At 44.4% G+C, this 24,801-nt stretch overlaps 1 protein-coding gene across 8 annotated transcripts in view; it reads right to left on the bottom strand.

Moving 5' to 3' along the window:
• Positions 1 to 24,801, bottom strand: part of Fanca (FA complementation group A) — a 55,580-nt gene that overhangs the window by 2,527 nt on the left and 28,252 nt on the right. For 5 of the 8 annotated variants that reach the window (XM_027410593.2, XM_027410592.2, XM_027410595.2 and 2 more), the window contains 18 exons: positions 21,934 to 22,047; positions 19,942 to 20,078; positions 18,634 to 18,704; positions 18,295 to 18,391; positions 17,984 to 18,171; positions 15,996 to 16,092; positions 14,636 to 14,812; positions 12,932 to 13,005; positions 11,715 to 11,843; positions 7,542 to 7,626; positions 4,953 to 5,125; positions 3,767 to 3,872; positions 3,635 to 3,694; positions 3,411 to 3,515; positions 2,959 to 3,071; positions 1,841 to 1,976; positions 528 to 590; positions 19 to 124 (listed from right to left, as the gene is read on the bottom strand). In XM_027410593.2, coding sequence (XP_027266394.1) covers positions 19 to 124; positions 528 to 590; positions 1,841 to 1,976; positions 2,959 to 3,071; positions 3,411 to 3,515; positions 3,635 to 3,694; positions 3,767 to 3,872; positions 4,953 to 5,125; positions 7,542 to 7,626; positions 11,715 to 11,843; positions 12,932 to 13,005; positions 14,636 to 14,812; positions 15,996 to 16,092; positions 17,984 to 18,171; positions 18,295 to 18,391; positions 18,634 to 18,704; positions 19,942 to 20,078; positions 21,934 to 22,047 — 2,031 coding nt within the window. Of the gene's footprint in view, positions 1 to 18; positions 125 to 527; positions 591 to 1,840; positions 1,977 to 2,958; positions 3,072 to 3,410; positions 3,516 to 3,615; positions 3,695 to 3,766; positions 3,873 to 4,952; positions 5,126 to 7,126; positions 7,368 to 7,541; positions 7,627 to 11,711; positions 11,844 to 12,931; positions 13,006 to 14,635; positions 14,813 to 15,995; positions 16,093 to 17,983; positions 18,172 to 18,294; positions 18,392 to 18,633; positions 18,705 to 19,941; positions 20,079 to 21,933; positions 22,048 to 24,801 lie in introns of those variants that run through there. The other 3 variants (XR_004769305.1, XM_027410597.2, XM_027410598.2) reach the window with 3 other exon arrangements.

The raw sequence follows: 24,801 nt of genomic DNA on the forward strand, positions 1-24,801 counted from the left end.
GGACATATGGCTTCTCACCTGTCTCTGTCAATTGGAAGAGCATGAGCCAGGAAACCTTCCTTCTTTCCAAGCATTCGAGGACCTCAGCACAGATATCCATGGCTTTCAGATACTCAGCAGTGTCCTGTGACCCATAGAAGAACCCTCAGAAGAGCTGAGTAGGTGGAGAGCTAATCTTTGTGTAGGTGGACAAAGCTGGTTCCCAAGAGCTGCTGTGTTTATGTGGATTCCGTGTTCAGCTCTCACCATAAAAATGGGGTGGTTCCTCTTACTCTCCAAAGTCTAAAACTGTTGACACAATCTAAAGGCATTGCCTGGGCTTTCTAGATGGAAAATGCTCACACATACCATGTCACTATACCAAGCTCTGGAGTAAGACATCAAAAGGAAGAACAAACAAAAAACATGGCCCGAAATACCCAGAGATCTGAACTGAAGTCTGAGTATACCTGGAACTTATTACCGTGTGCTCCTGTCCCACCCAGGGTTGGGGGAAAATGCCTTCTCCGCTAAAAGGTTTGACTTACCTGTTGGGTCAGGTAGGACGAGAGTAGGCTCATCAAGGAAAAGAAGAGGAGGGAGATGAGTAGCTAGGAGGGAAACAGTTACCACATGAAAGTCACACACTGATACTCTAGGCTAAAGCTTAAGGCCTTTAAGTGGATCTCACTGTGTAGTCCAGGCTAGCCTCAAATTCATTCCAACAATCTTCTTGTCTCAGCCTCCTAAGAGCTGTGATTGCTAGTATGGACCTCCAATTCCAGGCTTTCTATCATTTAGGAGCTTATGTCAGAATAAATTATGGCTTATAGGGCCATTTAAAACAACTTTTTAAAAAAAAGATTTTATTTATTTATTATGGATACAACATTCTGCTTCCATGTATATCTGCACACTAGAAGAGGGCACCAGATCTCATAACAGATGGTTGTGAGCCACCATGTGGTTGCTGGGAATTGAACTTAGGACCTCTGGAAGAACAGTCAGTGCTAGTAAACTCTGAGCCATCTCTCCAGCCCTAAAACAATTTTTACTACATTTTATTTTGTTTGTGCATGTATCCCATCAGAGGTCCTGCATTTAGGAGTGAGGGGGTGTACAACATGACTTACTTCCCAGCTTCCTCGTCAGATGCTGCTTCCTGTTTTCTTGTGTCCTCAAAAATCTTGGCCTACACATGCCCTGAGTTTCCTTAAAGGTCATGTACTGATTAGAGGGCACTAGGTAGTTCGGGCTCTCTCTCTTGGGGCCCGTACCTAAGTCCTGACTGTCTCTCACTTAGAAGTTGCAACAATTCCTCCTTGTACCTGTGCAGAGCCTCTAAGTCGCCTTTTTTTTTTTTTTTTTTTTTAAGATTTATTTATTTATCATGTATACAGTGTGTGCCAGAAGAGGGCACCAGATCACATTGCAGATGGTTGTGAGCCACCATGTGGTTGCTGGGAATTGAACTCAGAACCTCTGGAAGAACAGACAGAACCCCGGAGCCATCTCTCCAGCCCCTGAGTTGCCTTCTTTAAGTGCCCTGCAGCACAAGTCGCAGTTATGGCAATGTAAACATGGGAGGTGTAGACACTATGTGGTGGCAGTGTCCTGGATTGCAGGGCAGGCAAAAACAAGCCCAACAGAAACACTTCCAAAGAGAAATGTAAAGCACTTTACCAATCAACTTGAGAGGCTTACTGAAAACAAACTTAGCTAACAGTTTTATGCTGAAATAGTGACAACTCCAAATTTAATGTTTTTCTTGGAAAAGGAAGGTCATTAGGCATACCTCACTTAAAAAAATGACAAAAAATAAGCTCATTAGAAGAAAGGTATTGAAAATTCCATGTCTTACCTCCTTTCTCTCACAGTCTAGCTTTTTCAGATGTGCCTTGACATTTTCCTTCCTAACTTCTCTAATTGCAAAGTGCAGTGCAGCAGCTGAGATCCAGGCTGGGCTGGGTGCTGGGGAAGCTGAATCAGAGAGGAACCTGACACACACAAAGAAATATTGCATAGATTTAAATTGTACTTACCTAATTGTCGTGCCTCTAGCCACCAAATATCTGTGTTTAACAAAGGGGGCTTTCCTTTCAAACACAATGCAGGGGGTCCCAGAGTTTGTGTCAAGTGTTTGTCTACTCGGGGGATCTGGTAGGTTGGGGTCAGCCTGTACATAAGGCAAATGATATATAGCATTCTGTGGGGGATCTGGCTTAGTCCCGTCCACCTCATGATGAGATATTGGGGCCTGAAAGCTTTGAAGGAAGAGGCCATAGTACCACTGAGCTCTCGGTATTTATTGGTTGTCCATGTGGGCCTGTGACTGGGATAGCCTAATGGAGTCTAACTTTGTTACTGTCGTGATACCGTAGTTTCCAGCAGGGTAAGTTTGGCAGATGCACTAATGCCATACAGTGTAGGAGTCACAGGGGTAATCTGACCTCTGTAGGGTTCAAGTTGGTAGCAAGGCCTGCATTATTGTTTACTGAGCAGGTTTTGGAGTACTCCCAACAGAAGCAGCATGTATTCAAAACTAGCTACCAAAGGGAAGTCCTTGATAAAGATTATTATCTTGCTGAAGTCCTCTAAGAACTCCCTAGATGCCTCGGTGCTTGGTGGTCCTCATGAGGTAAGGCCTGCCGGTACTGCCGGAAATCTGCCTGGGCTCTTAGGTGTGAATCTGCTCCCTGCCCTATCCTGTTCCCCCAGTGCTGCCTGCCTTGGGCCTCTGGGGCATCCTGTGCTAAATAAACATAAGAACAGAATCCAGGGCCAGGATGCAGGAAAGCTGAGCTGAAGAGACCTGATGAAAGCAGCCTCATGAACACTTGGGCAGCTTCCTTAGGCAGGCCAGTCAGTTCAGCCTGCTGCGTTCCCTTCACTCAGAGGCAGTACCCAGTACTCAGTGTGACACAACAGAGCCTTGTCCAAAGAGCAGATGAGCTCCCCCTTGAAACTACTTCAGCTTACTTGCTAGCAAACTCCTGGGCCTCCTGCAGCCTCTGCAGCTCACGTGGCAGTGTGCTCTGATGACATTTCTTCCACCGACTGTACAGCACTGGCTCTAGCCTTGACCACCACAACTGTGGGAAGTAAAAGATGACCAAGAAACAGATTACAGAAGTTGTCTTTGGACAGCTATGAGAGATACGCTGCCAATATTCCAGACACCCAATTGCCAGTCAGCTAGGAACTTCTGAGAACTCTACACAGTTCATGTTGTACTGCTGTGTAACTTTTATCTTCTTTTTTTATTTTTTTTTTTAAGACAGGGATTCTCTATGTAGCCCTGGCTGGCCTGGAACTTGCTATGTAGAGCAGGCTGGCCTAGATCTGCCTCCCAAATGCTGGGATTTAAAGGCATGTGCCACCAACGCCGGGCAAATAAATGTAAATTTAAAAACCATACACACTAGACCTACCAGTGCTGAGGTCAAAATCATGGGACATTTGGTCTGGCATTCTGTCAGGGTCATGTTGGTCACCAATGCTGGGTCTTGACTTCGAAAACACACATTAAGGAGCCCCTGTAGCAGGAATACATTGAAGCTCAGCAGTTTGCCAACCCAGGTGCCCATGGGAACCCTGGCCCTGAAGGGCACCACTTAGACGACCAAAGAAAATTACATAGGAGGTACTGGATTACCCTGAAGAAGTGCATGGTAATATCATGGGTCAGGACACTGCCATGGCAACAGAAGTTTCTCTGTAAAACAGTTCAAAGTCAGCATAAAACCAACACAGGGTGGAAAGGCCAGCCCAGAGCATTTGCACATACCAACTCAGAGTTGACCAGGTTAAAGAACTCCTCACAGTTGGGGGAGACAGGTTGTCCGACCCGGGGGCTGCCCATAAGAACAGATGGAGGCAGGCGGAGGAGAAGCCTTGGGAAGAAGGAGGTACATCACGGTAAAGACTGAAGATAGACAACAAAGAAACAGGGTGCCCGTTCCCTGGCTCAGACTTTGTTGCACAATTATCCTTGCCTTGGGCTTATGTATTCTACATACAAAGCTGTCTTTGCCCCCAGCTTTTAATTCCTACTTATTCATTGTAGATTCTCCAAATATGCTTCAAAAATATAATTAAGTAAAAATTTAAAAACTATTTAGATGGATGTACTACTGTCTAAGACGGCAATCCTTTTTTTGGAGGGGGGGCGGTGTTTTGAGACAGGGTTTCTTTGTGGCTTTGGAGGCTGTCCTGGATCTAGCTCTTGTAGACCATGCTGGTCTTGAACTCACAGAGATCCGCCTGCCTCTGCCTCCTGAGTGCTGGGCTTAAAGGTGTGTGCTGCCAACGCCTGGCAGAAGGCAATAACTGGAGGATTCTATTATGAAGAAATGCACTTTAAAAAAAATGTGTTCTTAAAACAACAACAAAGGGGCTGGTGAGGTGGCTCAGCAGTTAAGAACACTGACTGTTCTTTCGGAAGACCCAGGTTCAATTCCCAGCATCCACATGGCAGGTCACAACAGGGGATCTGATATCTTCACCCCAATGCACATAAAATAAAGGCTAAATAAATTTTTTTTAAAAAGAACTATATATATATATATATATATATATAATATATATATATTATATATTTTTTTTTTTTTTTTTTTTGAGACAGGGTTTCTCTGTATTGCTTTGGAGGTTGTCCTGGAACTCACTCTGTAGACCAGGCTGGTCCCAAACTCACAGAGATCTGCCTGCCTCTGCCTCCCAAGTGCTGGGATTAAAGGTGTGCACCACCAACGCCTGGCCAAAGTATTCTTTATAGTACATCCTTTAGCAGAGGGATTCTTGAGTCTGAGTAGAAAGACTTGAATCCAAAGCACCTTTTGCACTGTCACACCTGTTCCTATTGAAGCCACCAAGATGCTCAGACCTTCCCAAGCTTGGGGTAGACATAATACAAGCAATTAGTAGTGGAAGCTAAAGACAGGAACTGGCATGAGAGTCACTGTGATGTCTGTTACCGTTTGCATATGAGCAGCTCTCGTTGTCTCCTAAGGCTAGTAGCCATGCTGTCCCCACTTGCCAGAGCTTGGAGCCGCCTTTTGAATACCAGGAAGAGAATGTGACTCTGAGAAGCTGAACAACCATAGGAGACAGAAGAGCCTTGATCTAGCTCCAGGTCAGCAGCCATCTCCTGGAAAAGAGCAGACCCAAACACACTTCCATCTTCTGTCTCTGAGCTGTCCCCAAACATGAATCAGAGCAGAAAAGTTCTTCAGGGCTCACTGTGGACTTTAGTTGGGGACCTGAGAAATAAGCTTGGGAGGGTTATCTCCACAGGGACGGGGAGTGAGGAGGGGCAAGAACATAAGCTTTCCCCTGTGAAAACCATCATCAGCCAGATGTGGCAGCTCAGCTACTGGGAGACTAAGGCAAGAGAGCTGCATATTCAGGGCCTGCCTGGGTGGGAGCACTTGCCTAGGATGCACAAGGCTCTACGATCAAGCCCCCAATACCACAGAAACAAAACAATTCTTAAATTGCGAAAATAAAAGAGTACAAGAAATACCAATCACACTTCACCTAGATTCACCATGGCTGACACTCTTGCCCTTTTGTTATTCTCTGCTATATAGACAGGTAGACACACAAAAAGGAATGAGCCGAAGGTGATTTTTTTTCCCCCCCGCTGTCCCAGATTCTTTGTATGATTCTTTAAGGCTATAATCAGATTCTCATGGTCCATTACTACCCCCATTAGCATAACACAGATATACTTCTGTCTGTCCCCATTGTAGAGTCTACGCTAGTGTCAGGCCAACATTTTGCTGTCACAGCTCCTGAGGCCCCTGTATTTTGGAACGTTTCCAAATACTTTTTTAAACATATTTTTCAAGAGAATAAATGTGAGTTTTTTTAAAACATCAAAGTGTTTAAAAGTACCCCAAATAAAGGTGAGCTCCACTTTGGGCTTATATTTGCATCTTGTATATTATTCTTTTAAAAACAAGATGGCAAGTCCAGGAATAGGACTGATTTCCTCTGTCTAACCTGGGAGCCAAGTCATAAACAGACAACACAAAGCCTAAGCCAGAGTTGGTTTTGGTGTATCTTTGTCATTCATCTTAGTTTCATCCTGCATCCTCAGCATCCATTTCATAAAGGGGCTGTAGAGGCCAGGCTCTGGCCACTTGAGGAGCACTCCCATCAGCAACACTGTTTGGATCTGAAATGTCCTCTAAAGGCCAAGTGCTGAACACTTAACCTGATCCACCCCCCAAAGTACCAATCAGTGTTCAGAATCGAGTGGCTCGTGAAGGCTCTGACCCCATGCATTGTTGGAGACATACCGAAATGGACTACTTGGAAGTGATAGAACATGTAAGAGGTAGGGCCTGGTTAGAGGAAATAGGTCATTAGGGACCTACTGAAGGATCAACCTTGTCCCCAGTCATTTGCTTCTACTTCTTGATGCTGTGAGGTAAACAGCTTTGGTCTACCTCACTCTCCCTGATGTGATGTGCTGACTTGCCACAGGACCATGGCAATGAGGGCAAGAGACTGAAATCAGGAGGCAGATCTTTGTTCCTTTATTTTTCTTGGTTATTGTGCCATAGGACAGAATACTGACATGAAAGCTTCTGTGGAACTAAATGTAATTGGTCTCTATAAGCTCGGAGGGAATGGCACAATTAGGAGGTGTGGCCTTGTTGGAGGAAGTGTGTCACTGTGGGGCAGGTTTAAGTCTCTCTCCTATGCTCAAGATAAGTCCAGTGTCTCACTTCATTTCCTGTTGCCTTCAGATAAAGATGTAGGACTCTCAGCTCCTTCTTCAGCACCATGTCTGCCTGCACACCACCATATCCCACCATGAACTGTAAGCCAGCCCCAATTAAATGTTTTCTTTTATAAGAGTTACCATGGGAGTCCCAGCACTCGGGAGGCAGAGGCAGGCAGATCTCTGTGAGTTCGAGGCCAGCCTGGTCTCCAGAGTGAGTGCTAGGATGGGCTCCAAAGCCACAGAGAAACCCTGTCTTGAAAAACCAAAGAGTTACCATGGTTGTGGCATTCCTTCACAGCAATAGCAACCCTAACTAAGACAGCTCCCAAGGGCAGTCGGCATGCAGGATTTGAAAATAGGCAAGATAAGAACCTTAGAAGATAAGAACTGAGAGACACACTGTGGAATATCAGCACAACACTGCTGCGTCTCCCATTCATCCTGGGACCTCATGAAAACTCCACGTGCTCTTTTCCTCTCCTAAACGGGAGCTTGTTAAGATCACTTCCCAGAGCCTGCGGTCCAGCTGAACAAGCAGTCATAAAGAAGCAGAAGGCTGTGCAGCAACAGTAGCTTTGCTGTAAAGTTTGTACTTTCCAAGGCCTGGAGACAGTTTTGGCACCACAGCTGTGTGTCTAGGTTTTGTGATGCTCACCTGTAGAATAAATTTGGAGTACACTGTTGCTCTAGGTCTTAGCTGTGGTGTGGATAATGCAGATTTCCACTCTGTCCTGCTGAGTTAGTCACCATTATGCAAATTGGTCATAAAACCTGGCCGAGGACAGGTTTGCTGGGCAAACACACTGAGCCCTATTGTCTTCTAACTCACCTGTAGCCTAGAAAGAATGTCCTCATTTCCTGTGCGGCCCCCGAGAACCAAATCAGAGTCCTGTGAGTGGTTATAACTCCTGGAACTGAAAGTAAAACAAAAGCCTGCTCAGTATTGCCCAGCAGTACTGCGGTGCTCATTCCCGATCCAGCCTCCACAGCGGAGCGTCTTCGAGTGACTGGCAACATGAAACAACCAATAAAAACTCAGTGAAACCAAACTATTAGCAGTCAAAAATAGCACATACAAAAAATGGCAGGGACATGCATTTAATTCCAGCACTGAAGAGGCAGAGACAGGAGGACCACTGCAAGTTTGATAACTTGGTTGACATAGCAAGTTCCAGGCTAGCCAGGGCTAAATTCTAAGAGCTTATCTGAAGGAAAGGGAGGGTCTAGAGAGACAGCTCAATGGTTAAGAATGTTTGTTGAGCAATCATAAGGACCGAAGTTTGGATCCTGGCACCCATGTAGCATGCTGGATATTTTGCAAATAATTTCAAGGTATTAATGCCCTTTTCTGGCTTTTGCATTTACATTGTGCGAACACAATTTTTAGTTTTTCCTGACAGGGTTTCTCTGTGTAGCTTTTAGAGCCTGTCCTGGAACTTGCTTTGTATAATAGGCTGGCCTTGAACTCACAGAGATCTGCCTACCTCTGTCTCCCAAGTGCTGGAATTAAAGGCGTGTGCCACCACCACTCAGTTCCTCCTCTGTTTTTTAAGGGGAGAAAACGAAGTGTGATTTATCTTAGGAGGTTTAACATCCAAAAACTAATTCATACATTTAACAATGGCACAAAAATAAAACCACATGGCCACATGAATTGATGCAGAATAGGTAGTTGACAAAAATCTATACCCTAGCATGAAAAGAATGAGTTAATAAACTAGAAACAGAATGGCATTTCCTCAACTTAACACAGGATATCTGTGAAAAACCTAAAGCTAATGTCATATTCAACAATGAGAGACTAAAAGCTTTCACCTTAAGATTAGAAATAAGGGGCTGGAGAGATGGCTCAGATGTTAAGAGCACTGACTGCTCTTCCAGAGGACTTGAGTTCAATTCCCAGCAACCAAATGGTGGCTCACAACCATCTGTAATGAGATCTGGTGTGCAAGCATGCATGCAGATAACTATATACATAATAAATAAATGAAGTCTTTAAAAAAAAATTAGAAATAAGAGCTGAGCAGTGGTGGTGCATGCCTTTAATCTCAGCACTCAGAAGGCAGAGGCAGGTGGATTTCTGTGAGTTTGAGGCCAGCCTGGTCTACATAGAGAGTTTCAGGACAGACAGGACTGTTACAGAGGTACCCTTTCTTGGGGGGGGTGGGGGTGGTCAGAAATAAGATAAAGATGTCCTTTCTACCGGCTCTCTTTAACTGTATTCCACATATTAGCTAGAGCAACTGAGTAAGAAAAGAAGTAAAAGGCATTTAAACTAGAAAGAAAAAGGGTGAATGACGTGCACTCATAAATGGCATAAATGGTATGACTTCACACACAGTAAAGCTAGAGTAACTTACCCCCCAAAAAACAAACAAAAACAAAAAACAAAACAAAACAAACAAAAAAACGCTATAGATGCTGGGTGGTGGCGCACACCTTTAATCCCAGCACTCAGAAGGGAGAGGCAGGTGGATCTCTATGAGTTCAAGGCCAGCCTGGTCTACAGATTGAGTTCAAGGATAGCCAGCCAGGGCTACACAGGGAAACTCTATCTCAAAAAACAACAACAAAAGAAGCTCTGCAGCAGATAACTGAATTTGATGAATTAATGTATGATGGGGCAAGTCCTCCTGTGTATGTTTATCTTGTTGAATAAAGTACTGTTGGCCAATGAAGAAGCAAGTTAGGCAGGACTAGGAGTCAAGGAGGATTCTGGGAAATGTAGTAAAAGGAAGTCTTATGATACAGGCAGGAAGTAACATAGCAGGCAGACTTGTATATAAGCAAGGATAAACAGAAGTCCCTCTCTTTGCTCTTGCTCTCTCTTCCTTCTCCTCTCTGTGGAGTTGCCATGTAACCGCCAGGAAGACAGGACGCAAGGCCTGTGTCCTCCATAAGATAAATCTTATGATTATGGCTGATACTTAAGACTGAGCTAGCAGATGAGACATCCTAGTCGTTGGCCAAGCAGCATTTGTACCTAATACAAATCTCTATGTGTTACTTGGGACCTTAACATGGCGGCGAGCGGAACTCGGGCGTCCTGGTGGAAAGAGCCCAAGTGGTGGCAGGGCTCGGGTGGCTTCGGCGGACTTATCGTAACAAATGTACAGAACTCAGTTTTATTTCTATACATTATCCACAAATAACTTAAAAAAACAAACAAACAAAACTAAGGCAATAATTCTATATATAGTCACACTGAAAATAACAAAATACCAAGGCAGGTGGATGTCTGGGAGATCAAGGTCAGCTTGCACTATATATCAAGTTCTAGTCCAGACAGAGCTACTTAGTGAGACCATGTCTCAAAAATAAAATACTTAGTAATAAATTTAGAAAATATAAGACTTGTACTATGGAAATTTAAAATATTGTTAAAAGAAGCTGAAACCTAAATAAGTGAAATGTCATCCTATGACCATGAGCAGGAAAACGTTAGGTACTGCTAAGATGGCATTATTATCCAAAGTGGCAGAGAAATCTAATGCAGTTCCTATCAGGATGCCCAATGGTTTGGTAAAAATTGAAATGATCCTAAAATTCAAGTGAAAGCACCAAGGACCCAGAATAGCCAAAGCAATCTTTAAAAAGAGCAATGTTGGAAGACTCACACTTTCAAATTTCAAGACTCCAGTACAGAACAGCCCACTGAGACAGCAGACAGAAGAAGCAGGGGCCAGAAGTAAAGTCTTTTCTGAGTGGCCAACTGACCTGTGACAAGGACATCGCATGGGGACAGCATAGTCTCTTCAACAAAGATATGCCAAAGAAAGGCAGCCATACACCTCACATGGAGTAAGTAAAAACCTAAGTATGAGAGCTAACAGTAAACAAATGAATCAGAATCTACCAGATTCGATTTTGTATATCAGTGAATACTATCAAGTGGGGTGAAAAGGATTTAGGGACCAGAAGAAAATACGCACAGATCGTCTGTGTGCTAAGCGTCTGGGGTATATAAAGAATTCTTGTATGAAAAAAGATAGCTGGGGCAGGGGGAAGGGCTGGGAAAGGACTCTAACCAGATATTTGTCTAAATGACCCATGATCACATGAAAAAACAAAAAACAAACAACAAAAAAACCAACTCGAAAACCACAGTGAAATAGCATTTCATACCCCTAGAATGGCTATTACTGTAGTCAGAAAGAACAGTGTCAATCATGGTGCAAGGTACTTCAAATCCTCACTACTGCAGGTAGATGTAAAATGGTAGAGTCAATTTGTGAAAACACTTTGAAAGAAAGGAAAAGAGTATTCTTATTCCTCAAGTTCACTCCTATGCATATGCCCAAGAAAAATAATAGCTCAGGGCTCCACAAAAACCTATACACAAATGTTCGTAGCAATGTTATTCACAATAGCCAAATAGCAGAAACCACCCAAATGTCTACCAATGGAAGAATGGGTTAAAATGATGAGATATATTGTTCAATGGCATTATTTAGCCATAAAGGAATAAAAATATTACTACATGGATGAACCTTGAAAATATTTGCTCACTGAAATAAGCCAGGAACAGAAAACCGCGTGGTTCTGTTTCTATGAAATGTCCAGAACAGACAGTTCCACAGGCAGGAGGGAGACTGGTGTTTGCCAGGGGTTGGAGAGTATGGGCAGCGTACTCACTGGCACCGGCCTTAGACAACATCTGCCCCCTGCAGAGTTGCTCTCAAGAGCTGCAGTCCAGTTTCAGTTTGCTGTGCTTCACCACAGCTATCACCGACACCCTTAGGAGGCTGAGGTAGGGGGAGGAGTTCTAGGTGGCTGGGCTATTGAGTGAGACCGTATCTCAAAACAAAACAAAGAACTTCCTACAGTGGAAGTTTTTATGCTGCACTGGCATATGAACACCATGCCCAAGATGACACACTGTGAACTTGTATGGTGTGCTGTTGCACCTCACAGAGGATGACAACTGTGGGCTTATACGAGCTGTACCTATTTGTGCCATTACTAGCACAGAGCAGGAGTTTTTGAGTACTTCGTGGCTGACCTTTGGTAAAAGTCCATCAGCTCACTGACAAGGACTGTGCACGCTGCTACCAGGTCTCCATCGCAGCCTCCTAAAGCAGATGGTGCTGGGAAGAAGTGTTCATAGATTGCCCACTGGTGGAAGTCATATCTGCAACATTGAAACACTGAGGTCAGTTCTGAGGAACACTTTATAACCAGGGGTCCTTAACATCCTGAAGTGGGTTCCATAAGAGGAACACACAAGCCGGGGCATGGTAGCACAGGATTTTAATGCTAGCCCTTGCTTGGGATTGCAATCCCAGCAGAAGCAGGCAGATCTCTGAATTTGAGGTCAGCCTGGTCTACAGAGTGAGTTGCAGGACAGCTAGGGCTGTTACACAGAGAAACCCTGTCTCAACCCTGCCCCCCCCCCAAAAGAAGAATACCCCCTTCTAGTGACGGGGCCAAGTGGCAGCTAGGTGACTACTGACCATCCATGGGCCCAGTGAATGGAGCAGGCAACTAAATAAAATCTCAAGGGAACAGTGACCCAAGGGGCTAAAACATGAGGTTGTAGAGGCTGATGTGATGGCTCAGCTGTTAAGAGCACTGGCTGTCCTTGCAAAGGTCCTAGGCTCTTTCCCCAGCACTGATATGGCAGCTAACATCCACCTGGAACTTCAGTTCCAAAGGATCTGCCACCTCTGGTCTCTGTGGTCATCAGGCACATACATGGTACAGCATAAACATAAATAAGTCATTTTTTAAAAGTGAGGCTATAATGAGGTCTGAAACAAACAAACAAACAAACCTAGTCATGATGTACTCAGTTTCTGGTGTTCATCTCAAGGTGCTCCTTGAAGCCTGTTCTCTCCCATATACCCCTATTGCCTCACAACAAACAGCCTGCTCCTAGTATGGTCACTTGCTCTTACAGGGCTTATCTTGTAGCCTCAGACCATTCATTGTGTCTACCTGTAGTTTTACCAAAGTGCACAGAATGTATATACTTCTCGACATGGACTCTGGTGTCTGTAGGGTCCCTGCAGAGACCTTGTCTCTCATCTGCACAAAGGTGCCTTATAGGTAGGTGTGTCTGTTACTTTGTTACTCCAGTTTCTGGGACATTCTAGAAATGTCTGACATGTGGTGGAAACTCAATGTTTTTCAATAAAAAAATGAATGACTGAAGTTGTTGACCCAGTTAACCTGAACATCACACTGAAGATGGCTGTGTGAGCTCCCCTGAGCTCTTACCTTTCTGAACCCGAGAGAATATCAGCTTCAGGTTGAATTTCCAATTCCAGCTGTATCCAATCTCTGAAAGTTAACTGAGTATAGAAATATTCAGGATGAAACACAAAACTCACACTGCTTATAAATGTTTGCCATTTTATCTTAAAAACAGAGATCTGTGCTCTGGGCTGTAATGAAATGGAGAACTGATGCACTGCGGAAACATATTGTGTACAAGCCCTGAATATGAAATTAAAACTATTGAAACCAGTACAGAGTCTTACTCTGTACCTAGGGCAGAGAACTTACTGTGGATGGCCATGCTTCTGCTTCAATTCCCAAGTGCTGAGATTACGCGCATATACTACCACACCTGGCCAAACTGGTCTTTTAACTAGCATGCTACCTAATTTTTTTGTTTTGTTTTGTTTTCCGAGACAGGGTTTCTCTGTGTAGCTTTGGAGCCCCTGGCACTCGCTTTATAGTTGAACTCAGAGATCTGCCTGCCTCTGCCTCCCGAGTGCTGGGATTAAAGGCGCGCGCCACCAATGCCCGGCTTGCATGCTACCTACTTTTAATCAATTAACCTGTTTCTGGGTAAATTATTATTTGATAAGAAAAGAAATTATAGGCCAGGAGTTGGAGGAACAAACCTTGCTATAAACCATGGTATAAGCTGGGCATTTATTCTCAACACTCAAGGCAAAGGCAAGCATATCTCTGCAAGTTTGAGGCTAGCCTGGTCTACTACATAGGGAATTCCAGGCCTGTCAGTGTTATAGTGAGACCCTGCCTAAAACAAAACAAAACAAAACAAACAGCCCATGCCCCCAAACCTTGATGTACCAATCTGCTTCAAATACTCATGGCATCTTTTTATTTATTTTTTTTCTGAGGCAAGGTTTCTCTGTATTAATGGCATCTCTATTTTATTGTTTTTCTCATGAAAATTCTTAGAGCAATCTCACATAGCAGTGTGCCCTAATCTCAAAATCTCACTTTGTATAAAATACCCACATGATAGACCATCCCTCCACACATCCCCACTTGGACAAAGTTCAAGGCAGACAGATACGATGTAACCAGGAAGCAAGACTGCAAATGTCCTAAGACATGACAGGGCCCTCTGAAGAGCTGATGACATGTCCCCCATGTCACTAGTGTTCTACTGGTTATCAGCTGCTTTACCTTTTCTCACACTGGCTGCAGTGCTACACTTACCCTTATATAGCTTCACCACAAAAATGTGATAAAACGGTTTTTCTAAACTAGGCAAACACATTAGGAAATAAGAGACACGGTCAGTTCGTGCAAATCGTGCCAGATTCCAGTTGATGGGCATAAGCCAGAGGTATAGAGACACCAAAGCCCCATGACAGGACCACTGTGAAGAGCACCTGCTGGGAGTCCAAGCACAGCAAGGTTTTCTGGAGTGTCCCTGACAGCTTCAGTGACTGCTGTGAAGGTTCAGTTCAACCAAGCATTGCTCTGGCCTCTCAGGAGACATTGAGCCCTCTTACACACATGCCCAGAGACACAAGGTTTTTTCCACCTCCCAAACACACACACACACACACACACACACACACACACACACACACACACACACACACACAACACATGCACACAAACACACACACACACACACACACACACACACACACACACACCACACAAACACACACAGCTAGGACATATGACATAGTGGAAGACATGGAGACCTACATAAAATTCCTTCTCCTTCAACATCTCTTGGAAGCTGTTCCATGCCCACAGAGAGAGTGCAGCACTCTGCCAGTCTGCAGAAGGAAGGTACAAGGGTCTCCAGGAGAGGGAAGCTGTGTGCTCTGGAGGACAAGGTGCTCTGGTCTCTGAGAACACTCTTAACACAATGAACTGAAACTGAAACAGACAGATTCATAGTGAGAGAAGGAAACAATCACAACCAGGAGACCTATCTGTCACCCTCTAGAGGACAAAATCAGCCCTTACATACACAGCATTTCAGTGAGCAGGGGAGGAGGAGGATGTGGGGAGGCAAGGCACTTCTCCTTGAAGCTTCCTAAGCCCTGGCCTTTCTGGTGAATTGTGGAGTGGGTGTTTTTATTGAGAGGAGAGAGTGGCATCTGGGAGAGGCTCTTAGGTATACCTAAAGTAGAGTGCTGGATCTATGCTTCCCTCCCCGAGTTAGCCCTGCAGCAGTGACAATGGCCAATACTAGTGTATTCATTTAGAACCATACCAACTAGACCAGAAAAATGTCTTATCAGTGACACATTACTAGCATTTCTTGCTTACGAGGGCTACGGATAGGACATTCTGCCCCTATTTAACAAGAACTTGGCTAGTCAAGTACCCAGCTTTTGCCCAAGACCATTCTGAGTCTCCAGTCTCCAGGCAGGCCCTAGGCTGAGGTCCCTCAAAGTATGGATGTAGCCTGGAGTCCTTGGATGCTTTGGTTCTGATTTTATTTATCTGGGCAGGGCCTGTAACTACAGACTTTTCAAAAGCCTTCCTGATTACTCTTTTTATTATTTTATTATTTAGAGACAGGGGTTCATGAAGCCCAGGCTAGTTTCAACCCTGCTACATAAGCCAAGAATGACCCTGAAATTCTGATCCTCAACTTCTTTTGATCTTCAATTCCTGAGGGCTGGGATTACAGGGCGTGCCACGCCTGGTTTTATATAATGCTGGGGATCAAATTCAGGGCTTTTGGTTAGGCAAGCATTCAATTAACTGAGCTACACCACCAGTCCTACTTTTTTTTTTTTTTTAAGATTTTCATTCTTATTTTCTGTGTTTGTACAAGTGCCCACAGAGGCCAGGAGGGTAGGTTGGATTTCTTGGTACTATAAACACCAGTATCTATTCAAAGGAGTAGCATATAATTAACAGCTGTCATCTTAGCCACAATTTAAACCCAATTGCAGTATTCAGCATGAAAAACTCCCCAAGCAGATAGTCAGGTTGTCCCAGAGACAGCAGGATATAATGTGCACCCATGCACTGAGATAAACAGAAGAAAGCTGCAGAAGCCAGACACCTTCAGATCTAAAAGCAGGAATATGAAACACACACATACCCTTTTGATCAGGCCTGGAGACAAATAGTTGTGCAAGGCAACATGGGGCTGCGCAGAGAACTTGCATAAACAGTAAGAAATTGCTGCTGTACAGAATCTGCAATGAAGGAAAAAGAAGCTGAATTCACCAAACTGACTTCAGTGTGTTTTAACTAGATGATCTGAGCATTACCCTTTGATTTAAAAAACTGTTGGACTACTCTGGTTTTAGGCTCAGTGTCTCCTGAGAGGGAAATGCTACCTCCAAAAGCTCATGTGAAGGCAGAGAAATGACTGACACACAACAGCACTTGAGCAAAGGCACAGTCACTGGATATGTCACACAAGGAATGAAACATACATTGTTTGGCTCTGGGATCAGGTCATTCAATGAAGGGCACAGAGAGGAAGGCTGGTGCAGACACCTCTAGCTCAGGTGAGCATCACTAGTGTTATTCTGGGAAAGAGTCTCAAGAACTGCAGAAAGCATGTGCTCCACTTCTTTGTAGAAAACAGTATCTGTGAGTACAGCCTCAGCCCCACACGTGACTTTAGTCACTAGGAGACCTGACCCATTCCAACACTGTGTGCAGAAGCAAAAGATGACATTGAACAGAGAATACCTGACCTTGGGAAAAGGACTTTCTTGGGGTATCAGACAATATGGAATATTGGAGTTTTTTGTATGGCTTAGTTTATACAAATAGTTAAAGCTTAAAAGTGAGCAAAGATGAGGCTAGACAAATATTACTGTGAGCCTGAGTAGATCTTAGGAATTTATAAATCTTTAATTAATTAACTAATTAATTAATTTAATGTGCATTGGTGTTCTGCATGCATGTCTGTGTGAGGGTGTCAGATCCCCTGGAACTGGAGCCACAGACCCTTGTAAGATGCCATGTGGGTGATGGGAATTGAAACTGGGTCCTCTGTTAGGGCAGCCAGTGCAACTTTTTTTTTTTTTTTCAAGGCAGGGTTTCTCTGTGGCTTTGGAGGCTGTCCTGGAACTAGCTCTTGTAGACCAGGCTGGTCTCAAACTCACAGAGATCCGCCGGCCTCTGCCTCCCGAGTGCTGGGATTAAAGGCGTGCGCCATCACTGCCCGGCGACAGCCCGTGTTCTTAACCACTGAGCTATCTCTCCAGCCCTGGAATTTATAAAATTTGATTATCAAGCATATGTTACTTATCTAAACTGTCTAGCAGCTTGGTGTTCACTTGATTGGGAGGAGGCAGAGCCACCACACTATGTGGTTCCACAGTGGTGGGGATTTTCCCAGAGGATGATGTTGTTAAGAGAGGCTGCCATTTTACACATTTTCATCCTTCAAAGCCCACACGAAATTTCCAAAGACAGCCAAACAGGCTCCACCACAGGACAGCAAAGGTATTGCTGAAGGACCTTTACAGTAGCGTTAATATTAGTAACAACTTTTCAACTTCAGCAGTTCCCTAAAGCACAAACATAAATACCTGTTAAATAAAACATAAATACCTAATAAATAAAATACCTATTAAATAAAATAAAAACCTAGAATATTACGGAAAGACTCTTGGGTGACTAATTTTCTGTACCCCTTTCTACATTAGGAACTAGGAACTGAACCTAGTACCTAGCTAGGTTCCAAACCTAGGATTGGCCTCACTCAAGCTCAGCACAGACTCTGTCACTGACAGTGCCCCATCCCTGGTCTCTCAATTTTTTTTTTTTAATTTTTGGTGATTTTATTTTTCTTTTATGTGTATGAATGTTTTGCCTGCATAGAGATGGCTGCGCCGAGCACATGCTATGCTCATAGAGGCCAGAGAGAGAGTCAGAGTCTCTAGAACTGGGGTTGGAAATAGTGAGGTGACAGATGGGTGTTAGAGTAGAACCCGGCTCTTCTGAAAGATCAGCCAGTGTTCTTAACCACTGAGCCATCTCTCATGGTCTCTCATAGTTTTATTTGCTGAATATCTGTTACTTTTCAAGAGGAGGAAACAACTGCTGAGGAACTCAGGAATGACTTACTTCATGCAGAAGAGCAGAGATTCCCTTGTGCGGCAGGTCAGGAGGCTGTTCAAGAACTCAGGGACACAAAGGCTGCCAGCAGGTGCAAGAATACCTGGATCCACCTCTGGAAGCATGGACCCACATTCGCCCAGATGGACGGCAAGAGCAGCTAACCCCAGTACATGAGGGGTGCTCAGGCTTGGGCCCTGAAATAAGAACAAAGTTAATGATATCTAGCTAGAAGGCTCAAAAATCACTGACAGGCAGAAGCTAGCATCAGTCAAGGCTCACAGCAGCTTGAGAAGTGACCTGCAGATGCAGGAGCTTACCTGGTGATAGAGTAGCTGGCAGAGCCGAGTAAGCACTGCAGGGATAAGCATGTGTCCACAAAGGGTCCTCACGAAAAGGACAGCCCAGGGGCTCTGCCTGCAAAGACAGACAACAAGTCACTGGCTGGTCATAGCCCTGACATTCCTTCCACAACCCGTCCAGGCATGGAGGCCTATAAAAGGGCCAGGGCTCTTCCAAACAGTGGTCTTTACGTAACACAGATCATCAGCCTTCAATGCATTCCCTACCCGACAAAGCTCAGCTTAGTCCTTCATTCTTGGAACAGAACTTGCCCTGCTTGGTCTCAGCACCCTAAGACACATAGAAATCACCCTTACCTCTCCGGGGACACAAAGCTAGAGGCCACCATTAGGTTCTGACAGAAGGCTGTGAGCAGGAGATCCACAACCTGGGAAGAGACACAGCACTATGAGGCTCTGGCCTCCTATATCTGAGAGTGACAGGAAGCTGGCCTATGGAAAAAGAACCATAGTGAATGCTACACTTAATTTTTAATTTATTTCATGTTGTGAATATGTGTGTATGGAGGCCAGAGGACAACTCTCAGGAGTCAGTTCTCTGCTCCACATCACAGGAAGTAGGGATCAAATTCAGGCTGTCAGACTTGCCTTTAGAAAGAAAGCTACAATGCAAGTTGGCACCAAATCAATGGACTGAACCAATGTGTTACCACACAGCTAGAAATGTGAAAGTGCCTGGTGAGAAGATAGGTAAACCTTCATGGTAAAGGGCAAAAGAGTAACTATTATGGGCTTTGGAGTTAAAAACAGCCTTTGCCACAGACATCCACAGAAATACACTGAGCTGAAATCTGGAACCTAGTTGAAGAGAGGGAGGAATGAAGATCAAAGGGGTCTGTACCAGGTTGGAGAAACCCACAGAAACAGTTGGCCTGAACAAGGGAGAGCACATCGACCCCAGACGCTATCTGGGAGGCCAGTACAAGACTGATCCAGACCCCTGAACATGGATGTCAATAAGGAGGCCTCTGCACTCCAGGGAGCCTCTGGAAGTGGATTAGTATTTTTCCCTGGTGTAAGAAGGGACTTTGAGAACCCATCCCACATGAAGGGATACACTCTGGCCCTGGACACATGGGGAAGGGCCCAGGACCAGCACAGGAAGATTTGGTGGACTTTGCAGAGCCCCTGTTGAGGGTCCTACCCTGCCTGGGGAGTGGTGGGTAGATGGGGTGGGGGGTAGGTTGGAGGTGGGGGAGGAGGGATAGGGGTAAGGGGAGGGAGAGGGAGAGGGAGAAGGGACTTACATGTGAAACAAGCCTGTTCCCTAACTTGAATTAATAAAAAAAAATTAAAAAAAAAAAAACAGCCTTTGCCACATGGACTTCTTTAAATGAAAAAGCAAGCTGGTGGAGCACACATAATCCCATCACTTGGGATGTGGAGAGGGAGAGCAGAAATTCAAGTTCAGCCTCGGCCAGTTGGGCTACATGAGTAGCTCTGTATCAAAAAAACTTCTAAACAAGAAAGAACATCTCTTTAGCCACAAACAGGCAAGGGAGGCTGGCCAAGTGTGGCATAGCTAGTGCTTGTGTGTTCAACATCTGACTGCATACCTTTTCTATAATCTAAGAAGGGGCCACAGCCGGGTCCTCACAGACATACCGTCTGGTCCTGTCTCTGGAGTGTGGGAGTAAGGACACTGAGCTGAATCTTTGATCTTCGGAGGCTGCCATCATCGTTATTGTGACCCAAAGCAGCATTTAGTCTTTCAGAAATCACAGCCACCTGAGCAGATATAACTGCAAACAGAGAAACGAGTTACATCAGGAACACACTGGGAAGGAACACCATGAAGTGTTGGCAGGGCCTTGTAAGCTACGAGGTAGCATTGGTCAAGCTGCTACCCCCCAACATGGAGCCTCCTCTGAAAGGAAGGAAGGATGGCCACACTGTAGCAGCCACAGCCTGTCTAAGGTGTGACACTCCTATCTGTCTAAGCACACAGTCTTATAGACTGAAGATACTTAGGATCTCTGCAAAGGCCTTGGGAACTCAAGCATGCAAACCTCTGTTGCTTTGTCAGAGCTGACCTGGCATCCATTTTTCGTTTGCTTACACCCTGGAACTCTTCCTAATGTTCCACCAATGCTACATTCTGAGCTACATTCTGATGTAGTGGTGAATGACTATAAATTCCAACATGTGGGAGGCTGAGATTAAGGCCAGCATGGGCAACAGAGCAGGAGCTCATCTGCATGTGCACACACAAAGCCATAAACAGCACATTTACACAAACAGCCTAGGAAGTTGTGCTGATGCCTGTATACTTGGCCTGAATGGTTGTGTCAAGGATCCACAGCCTCAGCAAAGCTGTGGCAATGTACAAGTTAGTTAATGCCTCCCTATGAGGCTGTCTTGGCTTCTATAAAATGAATCCATAAGCCAGGCATTGGTGGCACAAAACAAAAAACAAAAAACAAAAAACTCTGAATCTTTCATTGTATGACAACCCACATCCAAACCAAAAATATGCATGATAGATTTTTACCTTACTGTGGATTTTTTTTTTTTTTTTTTTTTTTTTTTTTTTTTTGAGACAGGGTTTCTCTGTATTGCTTTGGAGGTTGTCCTGGAACTCACTCTGTAGACCAGGCTGTTCTCAAACTCACAGAGATCCGCCTGCCTCTGCCTCCCAAGTGCTGGGATTAAAGGCATGCGTCACCAATGCCCGGCCAGAGTTTTTGTTTTCAATGATTTTTATTACATGTATGAATGTGTGCTCTGTGTGGGTATGTGTATGTGCATGTGAGTGACGGTGCCTGGAATCCAGAAGAGAATGGTGGACAACCTGATGTTGGAGCTGATAAGTTACCTGATATGGATGCTGGGAACCAAAGCCAGATCCTCTATTTAACCGTTGAGCCACCTGTCCAATCCCAATTCAAGTGGTTTTTGTTGTTGTTGTTGTATTTGTCAAGTTTTATTTGTTTGTTGGGTTTTGGTTTTTCAAGACAGGGTTTCTCTGTGTAACAGCCCTAGTTGTCCTGGAACTTGCTCTGTAAACCACGCTGGCCTCGAACTCAGAGATCCACCTGCCTGTGCCTCCCGAGTGCTGGGATTAAAGGCGTGTGCCATCACCGCCATCTTTCTTTTTTATTTTTTAACAGCAACAGAAACTAGACTAGCACACACAGTAAAAACTGTGGTGAATTTACTTTAAATTATACATCAATTAAAATAAAAACCTGGGAGCACTGCAAGTTTGTTACTGATGCCAGGGGCTGCTGGGCAAGCCAGTGCTTTGAAGACCCACAGGTGGCCATCTGCACTCTCACAAAATGCTCAGAAGCAGAAACAAAGTGGGAAACCTCCAAGGTGCCTACTTAGATAATCAGTAAGAATCTGTGCTTACGAACTTCAGTTTCCTTCTTTTCTATCATCTGTCTTATCGCAATACAAACAAGATGACCCACCTCCTGTCTAGGTAGGGAGTGTGGTAATACAGTGCAGCTATCCCCATCAGTCTGTGGGCAGGTTCATCTGGCAAATGCTGAGCTACAGGAATGACAGGCCAGCCTCTGTCACTATGGCTACATGCATGTACCCAGAGCACAAAAACTCTATACCACACACAGCCCCATCCCTCTTTCTTACCATCATACTGGGTGGGGTCTGTCATTAAAGCTCTGAGCTCTTCAAGTGCTGCTGAGAGCAGTCCCAGGGGCTGTTCAGCACAGTCAGGCTTGGTCTTTTTTCCTGGGGTGGCATCTGAACATTAAAAGACATTAAAAATTAGGTCAATGGTAATCACACTCAATGGGATTCTTTATTACAAACAGTAAAACCTCATGCACTTGGGGAAATGCTGATGTGTACTGCTTTGTGTGGACAGCACTCAGTCTCTGGGGGGTTTCTCCCTTTGAGCTGGATAATGCAAATAATAGCAAAAATAAAACACTGAGACTGGAGATGTCACTCACCAGCACAATATGTGCCTGTACTGTACAAGGCACTAGGTTTAATTCCTAGCAACATACTTTCTATTGTTCGTTTTGTTTTGTTTTCTGAGACAGGGTTTCTCTGTGTAGCTCTAGCTGTCCTGGAACTTGCTCTGTAGACCAGGCTGGCCTCAAATTCACAGAGGTCCACCTGCCTCTTCCTCCTGAGTGCTGGGATTAAAGGAGTGCACCACCACCTCCCGGTATAACATAATACACACACACACACACACACACACACACACACACACACACACACACACACACAAGTTTAAGGAAGAGAGACAGAGAGAGAGAGCACCTGGAGAGAGAGCTCAGGGATTAAGAGCACCACCAGCTCTTCCAGAAAACCCAGGTTTGAGTCCTACCACCCATGCTTTGGGTCACAACGATCTGTAACTCCAGTCTCTGGGAATCTGATGCCCTCTTCTGGCCTCTGAGGGCACCAAACATATACAAGTAAAACAGCTATGCACAGAAAATAAAATTTTAAAAAAAGTGATATATAACTGTGAAAAATATATATAATGAAAGAACAGCAGCACAGCCTGGGTGACTGCTTGGGGACAGGGTCAGAATCACAGATGCATAACAGTTCATTCATTTCCCAAACTTTTAAGTAACATGGCTATACTCTCTTTATAACAGGATGTGAAGAAACACTAAGAGTTAGTGCTGGAGAGAAGTTTTAGCCTTTAGCTCACAGCAAGAAGACTCATATTTGCAATAGGCACTGGTTCAAAACCCCTAACACATACACCATTTTAGTTATATAAAGGAAGATCTACCACATATTTTGAAAGAAAAGCAAGAGTCAGTCAGTTGACTCAGAAGGTAAAGGGCCTGTTGTCAAGCATGAAAATCTGAGCTAGATTCCCAGAATCCACAGGGTAGGAGAGAACCAGCTCCTACAAGTTCTCACGGACCTCCATACACATTCCTTGCCACCCAGACACACTTTCACAGTCTCCATGGCACCTCCAGAACAATGACAGTCTCAGGAGAGCAAGAGCTCAACCAAAGAACAATGCAGGAGGTATCACAGTGCCAGAAACATACACTGGACAAAAGAAGTTAACAAATGGTGTCTGGAAAACTTGAAATCCATAAGTAGAAGACAGAAATCTTTTAGAACACTATTCCTCTCATCATGTTTAGATCAAATAGATTAATTAACAATGGACTGAAGCCCTCACTGTAAGACCTGAAACACACATGAAGACATAGGCACAGGCAACTTTCTCAATAGGACTCCCAACATCTTGGGAACTAATAGCAAGAACTGACAAATAGCATTGCATCAAATTAAAAAGCTCTGGCAGTGGGGGAGAAGGAATGGGGGTGAGGGGAGGGAGAGGGAGAGGGAGAGGGAGAGGGGAATTACATGTGAAACAAGCCTGTTCCCTAACTTGAATTAATAATAATAATAATAATAATAATAATAATAATAATAATAATAAAAAGAGAAAAAAAAAAGCTCTGGCAGAACAAAGCAAACAGGCTACAGAATGGGAGAAAATCTTTGCCAGCTATTCATGTTACTGGGGAATAATATCCAGAATATATGAACTCAATTACACACCAAAAGAAAAACAATCCAGTCAAAACAATGGGGAAACAGGGACTGGAGAGATGGATCACAGGTTAAGAGCACTGGTTGCTCTTCTCGAGGTCCTGAGTTCAATTTCCAGCAACCACATGGTGGCTCACAACCATCTATAATGTGATTTGGTGCCCTCTTCTGGTGTGCAGGCAAATATGCAGGCATGTATACATAACTAAATCTTAAAAAAAAAAAAAAAAAGATAAACAAAAGGAAGGAAGAAAGGAAGAAAGAAAAGGGCAAAAGAACAAAAGAACTGCACACCTTTAATCCCACTGCTTGGGAGGCACAGGTAGGAAGATCTCTGTGAGTTCAAAGTCAGCCTGGTCTACAGAGTGAGTTCCAGGACAGCCAGGATTTCACAGAGAAATTTAGTTGGTAGACTGCTTGCCCAACATGCACAAAGCCCTGGGTTCCATACGAGTACTACACATAAAAATATGGCTGCACATACCTAGAATCCCAGCACTTGGGAGGTAGAGGTAGAAGGCTCAAAAGTTCAAGGTCATTCTCAGCTACATAGAGAGTTTAAGGCTAGCCAAGGATACAAGAAACACTGTTTAAAGTAAAGAAATTAATAAATAATTGAAAACGTGAAGTTTAAACAACAGCAACTTCTTTTGATGCTCCTCTCACTGTTGTCATGCTAGCTGTCAGAGCCACATGGCACTGAAGAATGGGACGGATAGAACATGCTAGCCACACACTGCAGGGATGGTGGCTTATTGATTACAGCTTCCCAGAGACAAGAGCGACCCTCAGCCCAGGGCTGGACAGACGGCTCAGGGGTTAAGAGTGCTAGCTGCTGGGTTTGATTGCTAGAACCCATATGGTGGCTTACAACCGTCTGTAACTCCAGTTCCTGGAGACCCAACCCCTTCTTCTGGCCTCTTTGCACAGACATACAGGCAAAAACACCCA

The sequence above is a fragment of the Cricetulus griseus genome, chromosome 3 (assembly GCF_003668045.3).
Source record: "Cricetulus griseus strain 17A/GY chromosome 3, alternate assembly CriGri-PICRH-1.0, whole genome shotgun sequence".
In the NCBI taxonomy this organism is placed as follows: Eukaryota; Metazoa; Chordata; class Mammalia; order Rodentia; family Cricetidae; genus Cricetulus; species Cricetulus griseus.